Here is a 12516-nt window from a genome sequence, read left to right as displayed (position 1 = left end):
CTGCAAATCAAGAGAAGAAAACTTGTTTAAACATAAAACCAAACACCTTGTGATCTTGGATCAAATTGTGCACGAAAATGTATCAAGTAAGCAAGCAAAACTCAACAATGTAGCACCAAAGGTGCATCAAACATAAACAACAATGGATCACATCTTGAATTACGGAAAGGATCTAGAATTTTACCAAATCTTTCACAAACTTTGAATCTTCTTCAAGAACACACAACCACAAGCCTTGATCTCTCACAATTGATGAAGAAAGTGGTGTTTAGATGGAGGTTTAGCTCTAAATTAGTGAGGTTCAAGATGTGACTCACTAATTTTTATGGAAGAAAAAGAGCTTTGAGTGAGGGGTTTGGAAGATATGAGGAGAGAAAGAGCAAGAGTTTTCTTGGCTATCAAAGCTTGAAAAATGAAGAGGGGAATGCCTCAATTTATAGGACTTAGGCTTGGGAATTTTTGTGGTTAGGAGTTAGGATTGGAAAATAAAATTAGGCTTGGGAAATGGATTTGGAGCCAAAAATATGATCCAATGGTCTTGATGCAATCACATGAGGGTTTATGATCAAATGATGCAGGCAATCAAATACAAGAGCTAAGTCATGCTTCCCATGCTTGCAAATGATGTCAACACTTTCAAAAGCTGAAATTTGCCTTCATTTTTCCAAATTCGCACTGGTGCAATCGATTTACATCTTGTGCAAATCGATTTGAATTGCTGAAAAAAGCAAAATCTGGGGAAAAAACAGCTATGCAAATTGATTGTTGTCTTGTGCAAATCGATTTGCACTGATGGCAGAAGAAAATCTGGTGCAGAAACAGTTGTGTAAATCGATTTACACCTTATGCAAATCGATTTGCACATTGAAATTGTTGAGAAATGCTCCTTTGATGGATATTTTGACTTGGTACCTACAAAACACAAACATACAAAAGCACAAGGCAATATTTTTGGTATTTTGGTTAGTAAAACAACATATACAAGAAAAACATTGGTGCTCGATGATTTATTTGCAGATGAATTAAGCACAACATCACAAGTAGAGCTCTAAGTTAAAACTTCTTGATTGATGATTGATATGCAAATGATGTGTGATCTTAGGGTAAAAAATTGGGGTATGACACTCATCCAAATGGAAGAGGGCACATTAAACACCAGGAGGCGAGTTCATATCAGATTCTACACACGAAGTTGCTGAAAAGATTGTAAGTAGATACTTTTTCCAAAAATATTACTTATTTAAGTTAATTAAATTTGATAAAGATGAACTTTTATTTGTGTTGTAGGATTTGCTGGTTGAAAAATCCAAAGATGGTACCTTTGTTCCATGAAAGCGTCATGACATATTGGTAGAAGAGATTGGAAGAGAGGAGCATCGGGGCGTGTCCATGGCCTTGGAAAAGGCATCGAATTGAGATTATTTTTGGATCATCATAAAAAAGTAACGAAGTAATTCATAAGAAATCAATTAAAGAGATAGTTGATTAAAGGGTGGGGGATAGGATACAAGTAATATTATAAAAGGAGCGGAAAATGTTAACTCAGGAGGCACAGCAGAGAGTGACTCAAGAGGAAAATGAGAGGTGCGTCAGGAGGAGCGGGAGAGATTGTTGCAGAAGGCGTGGGAGAGGTTCTAGGAGGAGCGAGAGAGGGAGCATCACGAGAAGCGAAAGAGGTTGACTAACGAGAAGCGAGAGAAGTTGATCGAGGAAATGCAAGAGAAGTGTACCTGCGATGTGATTGATGTAAGTATAAGTTTGGTTTAAAAAAATTGTGTTGTATGTTGTTGTTGTTTGGGTATTTAAATTTACGTATTGTGTTGCATTGTTTTTATGATAAAGTAATTGAAATCAATGTGTGTACTCATCTATCCAAATTTAGATCAATTAGACATAGCTAAAAAAGTAGATGAGAAATTTGTTTTGGATGGTGCAATCATGATAGGTAGTTGTTCTTCCCCAAAACACAATATTGACAGCGCACAACCTCAACCAGATAACATGTAAAGACTGTCAAGGATGATAGAGTACATGACAAACATCTTAGTGATGACATTAAATCATGAACTAGAACAATATTATATACTTGGAAAGAGTTTTGTTTTGGATATTTTTAAGGTAGATACTTGGTTAGAAAAAACATACTGCAACTATGGCGCACGTAAGTATAATTTCTATGGTGATTTCAATTTATATTCAATGTTCTCATACTTTTACATCAAGATTTGACTTTTGCGTTAACTTTTAGGTATATGAATGAGATGTGTGTTGAAAGGGACTTATTAATGTATTGTTTCTTAGACCCATTAGAAATTCAACTTAAACAACAAACATCAAATGTTATCCAGACGTACACAAAAAAATAAGTTAATTGATGAGAAAAAAGAATGTTACATGGAACTGTTTTACCATGCGAAAGTATATATGATTTTTTTTCTTTTATAAATCAATTTTATACAAATTTTTAATTATTATGGATGTTTATGTAGTTCACATTGACAACTACTTATTATATGTCCGAAGCAAAATATTGTAATTATGTTATGCTCGTTACACTCTGATCTTGATTCATCGATGCATGACGTTTTGAGCATGTAAGTGGCATTATTTGTAATACTCAAATTTTACCTTTAATTTTTAACTGTTTTTATTCTTGTTAACGATATGTAGAGCTATGGAGGGATACAATTTAGTGCATCGTAACAAAATAGGTAAAAAGAACCTTGGTTCTATTTTCCAAAAGTAATTATTACTTATGCTTTTGACATTCTTTTATTTTTGCTAATGTTTTATTTGTACTTTGTGTATAGTAATAAGTATATGAAATTTCTTTCTAGACGAGAAAATAACCCAATGAATATTTGTGTGGATACTATGTTATGAAACATGTTTGATATTGTCTCATAAGGCATTAGTAGTGAATGGGTTAAAGTATTAACTTTATCCACATACATGTAATTTATCTATATTTGTTAAGTTAATATTGTTGTTAGTTTGTAAAAGGTATATGTTGAGATTGAATCTTTAATGTTGTTGTTTTTAAGTTATATGAATTTAAATTTTGGTCAAGTTATAGGTGTTTAGCAGCCCAAGACCATTACCACAAGAAGATATAGATGAAATTCGATCATGTTGGGTCGGTTACTTTCTATATTGTTATCAACCTTTACAATACTAGTTTCTTTATTGTTGTTGTAAAAATTATGAATAGGTTTTCTGTTATACATGTATTTGGTATTGTCATTATGATTATGTTTTCAAATAGTTATATAGGTTCTCTTGCTGTACCATTTTTTATATTTGTACATTTGGTTTTGTAAATAATGTAATTTAGTATTTAGTGTATATTTTGTTATGTTCGATTATAAAATAAAATATTCTGATTCTGTCACAAAATTTGTATATAGTTTGTCTAATAAAAATACAGGTCAGTCAAATTGGGATCTAAAACAAATTTTATAAAAGAAAAAAGAGGTTTTATCGCTTTGTTATTATATCAAACTGACACAAATACATATTTTTCCCTCAGATATTAATAGGAACCGAGAGGTATGTGACATGCACTTTATAGTTTTGAAAATACAAATATATTGTTATTGGGGATTGAACCAATGACCAATATAATTTCCCCTCTATGGAACAACAATTGAGGGGTAAAATGACAATTTTTTATGACGTCCTTTATTAACTCGCATGAGAAACCGAGATATAACCCTTTTTTCAACCGAGGTTAAATGCGTTTTTCGTAGTAGTGCGAGACTTTAAGTTGAGTCTCTTGGGAGATACTTAATATCCGAGCACCTCAGGCGATACTTAATAGTTGAGTCCTTCATGCGAGACTTGATAGTCGAGTCTCTCAGGAGAGATTTTAAGTTGAGTCCCTCAGACGAGATTTTTTAGTCGATTCCCTCAGGCGATACTTTAAGTTGAGTTCCTTAGGCAAGGATTTAGGTTGATTCCCTTATACGAGTCTTTAAGTTAGATCTCGCTCGAGAAAACTCTAAGGCCCTCAGGCGGGGAGTTTGCTTAAGCATGTTTGCCGGAACTCCTAATCCCTCAGGCGTAGTTATATATATGGACCAGTTGATAAGACTTCAAGTCTCTCAGGTTAACCATTGGACCTCTTGGGCGGAACTTTTATCAAGACCTCAAATATGACTTTGAGTTAAGCCTCTCGGGAAAGAATTCAGTCGTGTCATGTAGGGAGGGACTTTTAGTCGAGTCCCTCAAATGAGACATAAGTTGAGTCATGCGGGCAAGACTTTAGGTTGAGTCCATCGAGCGAGACTTCAAGTTGAGTCTTAGGCGAGAATTTAAGTTGAGTCTCAGGCAAAACATTAAGTTGAATCCCACCCGAGGAAACTCCAACTCCCTCGCCCAGGGAGTTTGCTTAAGCTTATTCGATGGGACTCTTAATCTCTCAGGCGAAATTATATATCTGGCCTGGTTGATGAGAATATATTTTCTAAAATACCGAATAAGTGAAGATCAATAATTTAAATATTAAATTTTGATTAAAATATTTTATCACATCAACAACTATTATGTGTCGACAATATAATTTTTATTTCATATTTTAAACTAGTGTTTCATCCATGATAATAAGGAGAAATTCTGTGTCTTCTCTAAAATTAGTAAGTATTTTAATTTTTTGGTTGGGTTTGTTGATAATTCAAAATCTTTCATAAGTGATTATTATTCTTATAAAAAGTAACTAGGGTTTCTCACACCAATATGTATTTTTTTATAAAAAGATCATATTTTAAAACAATCAATGTAAAAATGTTAATAAATATAATTATTTTGAAAATGATTTTGATTTTATAAATATAAAATATAAAGTATGCATAATTTTTTATTTAAAAATCACATATTATAATCACGAGTTAAAAATAATTCATGGAATCACATGTCATCATCTTATCTCCTCAAACTATTAATTCTAAAAATCTATATTTTGTTAATAAAAAACAAAAAAAAGTATATACGCGTACAACTTATTCCACATATTAACGTATATCAAATTATTCTTAATCAATATGATCAAATGATAATGATTATTTTTGTAATATTTTCTAACGGTTTCCATATGAAAATCAATTTAATTTTATCTCCGATTCAATTTTTCCACGTATTAACGTATATCAAACTATTCTTAATCAATAAGATCGGATGAAAATGATTATTTCTATAATATTCTAACGGTTTCCATGTGAAAGTCAATTTAATTATATATCCGATTCAATTTTTCCATATATTAACGTATATCAAACTATTCTTAATCAATAAGATCGAATGATGATAATTCCTTTTATAATATTTTTTAACGGTTTCCATGTGAAAATCAATTTAGTTATATATTTGATTCAATTTTTCCAAGTATTAACGTATATCAAACTATTCTTAATCAATAAGATTGAATGCTAATGATTATTTTTATAATATTTTCTAACGGTTTCTATGTGAAAAGCAATTTAGTTATATATCCGATTCAATTTTTCCATGTATTAACGTATATCAAACTATTTTTAGTCAATAAAATCGAATCATAATGATTATTTTATAATATTTTCTAATGGTTTCCAAGTGAAAATCAATTTAATTATATATCCGATTCAATTTTTCCATGTATTAACGTATATCAAACTATTTTTAGTCAATAAGATCGAATCATACTAATTATTTATAATATTTTCTAACGGTTTCCATGCAAAAATCAATTTAATTGTATATCCGATTTTTTTTCCATAATTTGACTTTTTTTTTTATAATAATTGATCTTTATAAAAATATAGTATATCCTAAATATTTTAAATAATGTTTTTAATCACTCTAAAATAACATAAACTAATTATATTCTGATTGACTATAATAGAAAGTTTCACAATTTTTTCACAAGCCAGAAGTGAAAAACAAATAAAAGCCATGAAAGGAAACTAGCAGAAAGATTCAATGCATGTTCTCAAATTTTTTTCTCTATATATTCTCATTCATTCTCAACACCTCACTTCACACCAACTCAACCCAAAACCTCTCTTTTCTCTACAATGGCTTCTACTCCAACCCCACCACCAAACTACTCCCCAGTCCCTGCACCTAGACCATCTGAAAATCATCATCATAAGCATAATCACACTCACCAAAATAGTCGTAGACGCCATAGAAATGATTGGTCTTCTTCCTCTTGGAACTATTCCAACTCAAGGTCTGCATGTTTAGCTCCTGCTGCTGCTGCTGGAGCTGATATAGCTTCAAATGGTAGTGGCAGAGGTGTATATTCGCTTGCGCCGGGATCTTTATTGGGTGGAAGGAGATCAAAGCTAGCTCCGGAGTTTTCTGGCAGGAAATCCACCAAGTTTGCTGCCAAGAAACAGTATGGAATGCCAAGGGCAGCAGTTAATACACTGCCTCACAGCGAAGCTGCCAACGAGGTTCTTACTTGTCTCTACAATGCTGGTAACATTGCTGCTAATATTGATAATGTTTTGATTTCGAACGAACATAGGCTATGGGAAGTTGAGGATTATATTTATATGCTTAAAGATTTTGGTATTACTGGTCACTTATTGTTAGCTGAGAAGTGTTATGAATTTATTATGTGTAAGCCAAATGGGAGGGTTGCGAAAGGTAAGTTAACTAATGCTATGATTAGTACTCTAGGTAGGTTAGGGAGGATTGTTCGTGCTATAGAAGTGTTTGGAAAATCTAGGATTGAAGGTTATGGAATTACCGTGTATACGTTTTCGGCTATGATTAGGGCGTATGGCCGAAACGGGCGCTTCCGTGATGCTGTAGAATTGTTCATGTCTATGCGTGGCTTGGGCATAGTGCCTAATTTGGTTACGTACAATTCAATAATAGATGCGGGGGCGAAAGGGGAGGTGAGTTTTGATGTGGTTGTTAAATATTATGATGAAATGCTAGCTACTGGCATAAGGCCGGATCGTCTTACTTATAATTCACTTCTTTCTGTTTGCGCCTCGAAGGGCATGTGGGAAATGGCGCAAAATTTATTGAGAGAAATGGATGGTAGGGGTATTGTTCGCGATGTGTTTACTTATAACACGAATTTGGACACGCTGTGTAAAGGCGGCCAAATTGATTTGGCTAGAAGGGTATTCGAAGAGATGTCTTGCAAGTGCGTTTGGCCAACTGTTGTGACGTATAGCACACTTATGGATGGATATGCCAAGGCTAACCTCTTGGAAGATGCCCTTCGTCTGTACGAAGAAATGAAGCTTCGATCTATTTATATTGATAGAGTGTCATATAACACGGTGGTTGGAATCTACACGAAGCTTGACCGGTTTGATGAAGCTGTCAATATATGCAGAGAGATGGATGGATGTGGAATTAAAACGGATATTGTTACATACAATGCTTTGTTGGCCGGGTACGGACGACATGGCATGTATGCTGAAGTGAAAAGACTATTTGAAGAGATGAAGTCTCGGAATATATTTCCAAATACATTATCATACTCTACACTGATCGACGTGTATACGAAAGCTGAAATGTTTCAGGAAGCGATGAATGTTTATATAGAGTTCAAGATGACAAGATTGGAGGCTGATGTTGTCTTTTATACTGCAATCGTAGACGCGCTATGCAAAAACGGTTTAGTGGAGTGGTCCATTATGTTGCTTATTGCAATGATTGATAAAGGAATCAAACCGAACGTGCTTACTTTCAACACCATAATTGATGCCTGTCAACAGTTGCCAACTTCGGAATATGGAGTTCATGGATCTTCTCAAGCCATTGAGTATCCAAATGAACAATCATCTGTTCCACTTATTGATGGTGCTTTTCAGACTAAGCCGGGGGAGGATCGGATCTTGAAGATGTTCGAGCAACTTGCTTCTGAAAAAGCTGGACATATAAAGAAGCTTAGGAGGGGAAGACAAGACCTACACTGCATATTTTGGCTCGTCCAAAAAATGCATGAGCTGCACATTAAACCAAATGTTGTCACATTTTCAGCCATTTTGAATGCATGCAGGTAAAATACTTCGAAAATTTTTCTTTCTGTTATCTTGAGTTATATATAACCAGTCTCAAACTACATAATGTGATCGATTTTGATGCAGTCGCTGCAATTCATATATTGATGCGGCAAAGCTGTTAGACACACTGCGCCAGTTTGATAGCCAGGTGTATGGTGTAACCCATGGACTGTTGATGGGTTATAGGGAACAAGTATGGTTTAGTGCTCAGACTCTATTCAATGAACTCATGCGTATGGATTCTTCAACTGCGTCCGCGTTTTATAACGCCCTCACAGATATGTTATGGCACTTTGGTCAGAGACGCGGAGCTCAAATGGTAGTAATCGAAGGGAAAAACCGAAATGTGTGGAAAGGCGAATGGTCAATTTCTTGCTTGGATCTGCATCTGATGTCTTGTGGTGCTGGCTGTGCTATGGTTCATGATTGGTTGCTCAATATGCATAGGAATTTATTCCAAGGCTCTGAACTGCCAAAGACTGTGAAGTATGTATCTTTTTCACCAAAGATTTTTATTGTTTTAATATGATTAGATTAAAATGTTAATCATAATTCTAATATATTTTGCAGCATATTAACTGGTTGGGGAAAGCACAGCAAAGTGATGGGTGATGGAATTTTGAAAAGAGCTATTGAAGCACTTCTTAACGAAATGGGATCACCTTTTAGATTTGCTGAGCGTAACATGGGAAGACTTACATCTTCTGGAGATCTCGTGGCTACTTGGCTGAGACAACCCGGCGTTATCAATATGCTCGTTCTGTCCGATGTCCTTAATCATTCTCAACCTGCCGGTCCACAACATGGTTATCCAGCTCCTTGCAATTAGATTGATAGAAGCTATGTTGCACCAGTGTCCGTTATGATTCGGCTGAAAACCTTTACCACAAATGAGAGGTCTTTGGCAAAAAATCATGGTGCAACTGGTGGTTGTTTATTAGTTTAAGATTCTATGGTAATAAATTAATAAATAAAGGCGCTAATCATATTTCGGGGATTATCCTGTTATTGAGTTAGAAAGGAATTGTTATGGGATGGCCATTGTGGCTGGTTTTTCAGTGTACATGGGATTTGTTTTGTAATTTGGGGTTGATTCCTCCAATATGTTTCAGTTTAATAAAGTATGTCTCACAATAATTTCTTCCGCCTTGTACTCCCTTACTCTTCAATTTTATGCAATAGTACTAGAAAAACATGCTTTGCTCCTCTTAGATAAAATTTTAGATTAAGACCAGTGTCAACCATTAGAACTGCCTCCAATTATGTATTTCTAATCAGCATGAATATATTAACTATAGCTACTGCATAGTGCAAAAAATTCATGTCATAATGTTTTCCCATCTAACTACTGATCTTCCCAAAATAGAATGATTTCTCTTTTTCTAATGCTCAATCTAACACATCTAGCAAATCATTTTTACTCGAATTCCTTATCCTTTCCTTCTACCAAATCGACCTTTTGTTTATTACAACTCTCAAATCTGAACTAAGCATTTTTGTTTATTACAACTTTAAATTGTGTTATATTCTAATGTACAACTTCAAATACATTTACTAAGCAGTGATAAATTGAACAAACATAAATATTTTATGATAGTATGATCCATAATTATATATATATATATATATATATATATATATATATATATATATATATATATATATATATATATATATATATATATATATATATATATATATATACACGTATATATGTATACATATGTGTATATATATATATATATATATATATATATATATATATATATATATATATATATATATATATATATATATATATATGTACACGTATATATGTATATATATATATATATGTATACATATATATATATATATATGTACACGTATATATATATATATATATATATATATATATATATATATATATATATATATATATATATATATATATATGTATACATATATATATATATAAATATATATATGTACACGTATATATATATATATGTACACGTATATATATATATATGTATATATATATTTATATATATACATATATATATATGTATATATATATTTATATATATATATATATATATATATATATATATATATATATATATATATATATATATATATATATATATATATATATATATATATGTATACATATATACGTGTATATATATATACATATATATATATATATATATATATATATATATATATATATATATATATATATATATATATTCGTTTTTAATCTAAAAGGATGATTCAATATTTTTACTTATATTATGTCATATTTTCATTGTTTATTTTAGCATTGCTATCTCTATTTACTATAAATAAAGGATGATTCATTGTTTACTTATATTGGTTGTTCATGTCATTAATTATTTTGTGTCTATGTTTTCATTGAATTTAACAGGACTACATACCCTTGTCATTACAACCATAGAGACAACATCACCGGGTAGAGAATCTGAATTTGGCTTAAGAGAAAGTTTGTGAATAGGTTAGTGAGTATGGTATTTGGCCGTAAATGGATTTTTTGGATGGAGGCGACGGTTTTTAACAGCAACATGTTTGTATTAGTCAATGGAAGTCCGACTGGGGAATTTAAAATTCAAAGGGGGTTGAGACAAGGTGACCCTTTATCACCGTTTCTCTTTACTATTGTTGCTGAAGGACTTGCAGGACTGGTTAGAAGAGCCTCTGAGTCAGTAATGTTCAATGATTTCAAGGTTAATGCGGAGTGCTCATACAATATTTTGCAGTTTGCTGACGATACGATTTTGGTAGGTGAGGCATCGTGGAGAAATTTATGGGCTATTAAGACAATCTTGCGTGGTTTTGAGTTAGTTTCAGGGCTGCGGGTGAATACGTGGAAAAGCTCCATTTATGGCGTAGCTACTGACCATCATTTCCTTATGGCTGCAAATCAATTTCTATGTTGCAAGTGGGGAAACATTCCTTTCAAATTCCTTGGTACTACTGTAGGAGGCAACCCAAGAAGCATAGGTTTTTGGAATCCAATCATTGATAACGTCAGAGCCAAGCTATCCCCTTGGATTGGAAGTCTCCTATCAATTGGCGGTCGTGTGGCATTGATAAATTCTGTGCTTACTAACTTGCCTGTTTACCAAATGTCAATGTTCAGAATGCCAAGGCTTGTAGCAGACGATATTGTGAGGCTACAACGGAATTTTCTTTGGCATAACTCGGTGGAGAAGAAGGGTGTCGCGTGGATAGGATGGGATACGATATGCAGGAAGAAGGAGGATGGGGGTCTTGGAATCAAAGATGTGGTTAAATTCAATATGGCTCTACAAACTAAATGGCTATGGAGAATTCTTAATGAAGATGAGGCAATATGGCAAGGTATTTTAAAGGAGAGGTATGGTCTTATTCATCACTGCTTGTTCTTCAAAAGAACGAATGATAGGCATCCTTGCATCGATATGGTGGAGAGATTTAATGATTCTAGGGGGAAATACAGCTGCAACGGGCTTTAAGCAACAGATGGCGTTTAGATTGGGAAAGGGTAACAGGATCCCGTTCTGGTTATGTAGGTGGATTGGACAACATGCTCTGCAAGACGCGTTTCCAATCCTGTTTCATGAAAGTGTGAGTAAAGGTTTTAGTGTGATGGAAATGGGGTGGTGGGAGCAGATGAGATGGCATTGGAATTTGGTGGAAGATGAATCAACCCTCAGTCAGGCTGCGTGTGAGGAGCTTCAGGATCTGAAACAAATCCTTCTAGGTGTAGAACCAAAACCTGTTGTGTCAGATAGTTTTATTTGGTCCTTGAATGGTGCAGGAACTTATAATGTTAAAGAGTATTACAATTTGATGGCTCTGAATCCGGTTGACGGTCTTGTGGAACCTAGAACTCAAGAGGCGCTGGATGTGGTGTGGAACTCATGGCTGCCTTCGAAGGTGCGAATATTTGGGTGGAGGCTAATAAAGGAATGCTTGCCAACTAGAGCACAATTGGTAAAAAGGGGAATCATTACAGGAAATGCGGAAAGTTACTGTGCCTTTGGCTGTCAATGCCAAGAGAACATTAATCACCTGTTTCTATCGTGTCAAGTGGCTGTGGCAGTTTGGGAGAAGATTTATATATGGCTTGACTTGGACATTCATCCTCTAGCTGAATGTCGTGAGGACCTGCTGCAAATGGTAGGTACTTTACTGGCTTTAGGGTCGCCGAGGAGGGTGGGGGTGGTGTGGACAACGGTGTGTTGGAGCATTTGGAGACATCGCAACGATCTATTGTTTAACAATGGTGTATGTGACATTGAGGAGATAGTACATAATGTCAAGATGTATTCTTTGTGGTGGCTTGCGATAGGAAACAAAAGTAAGGTAACATGTAATTTCTATGAGTGGAATCAATGTCCTTTAATGTATTTGTAGGACTGTTTGTGTAATTCTGCTGGGTAGTTGATTTGTAATATGGGCAGTAACAGTTTTTGATGTATTCTGCTGGTTGGTTTTCTGCTGCTGATTTGGTAGCAGATTA

At 33.9% G+C, this 12516-nt stretch overlaps 1 protein-coding gene across 1 annotated transcript; it reads left to right on the top strand.

Annotated features, from left to right (window-relative positions):
* Nucleotides 1–6047: 6047 nt before the first annotated feature.
* On the top strand, nucleotides 6048–8835 carry LOC131599637 (pentatricopeptide repeat-containing protein GUN1, chloroplastic-like). The gene is made up of 3 exons (XM_058871926.1): nucleotides 6048–8002; nucleotides 8091–8492; nucleotides 8577–8835. The coding sequence occupies exons 1-3, from the start codon at nucleotides 6048–6050 to the stop codon at nucleotides 8833–8835; spliced, it is 2616 nt and encodes an 871-aa protein (XP_058727909.1).
* Nucleotides 8836–12516: the final 3681 nt, after the last annotated feature.

This window comes from Vicia villosa, linkage group LG4, assembly GCF_029867415.1.
Source record: "Vicia villosa cultivar HV-30 ecotype Madison, WI linkage group LG4, Vvil1.0, whole genome shotgun sequence".
Lineage (NCBI taxonomy): Eukaryota > Viridiplantae > Streptophyta > Magnoliopsida > Fabales > Fabaceae > Vicia > Vicia villosa.
The sequence above is the reverse complement of the archived record's forward strand: the minus strand, read 5'-3'. Positions and strand labels throughout refer to the sequence as shown.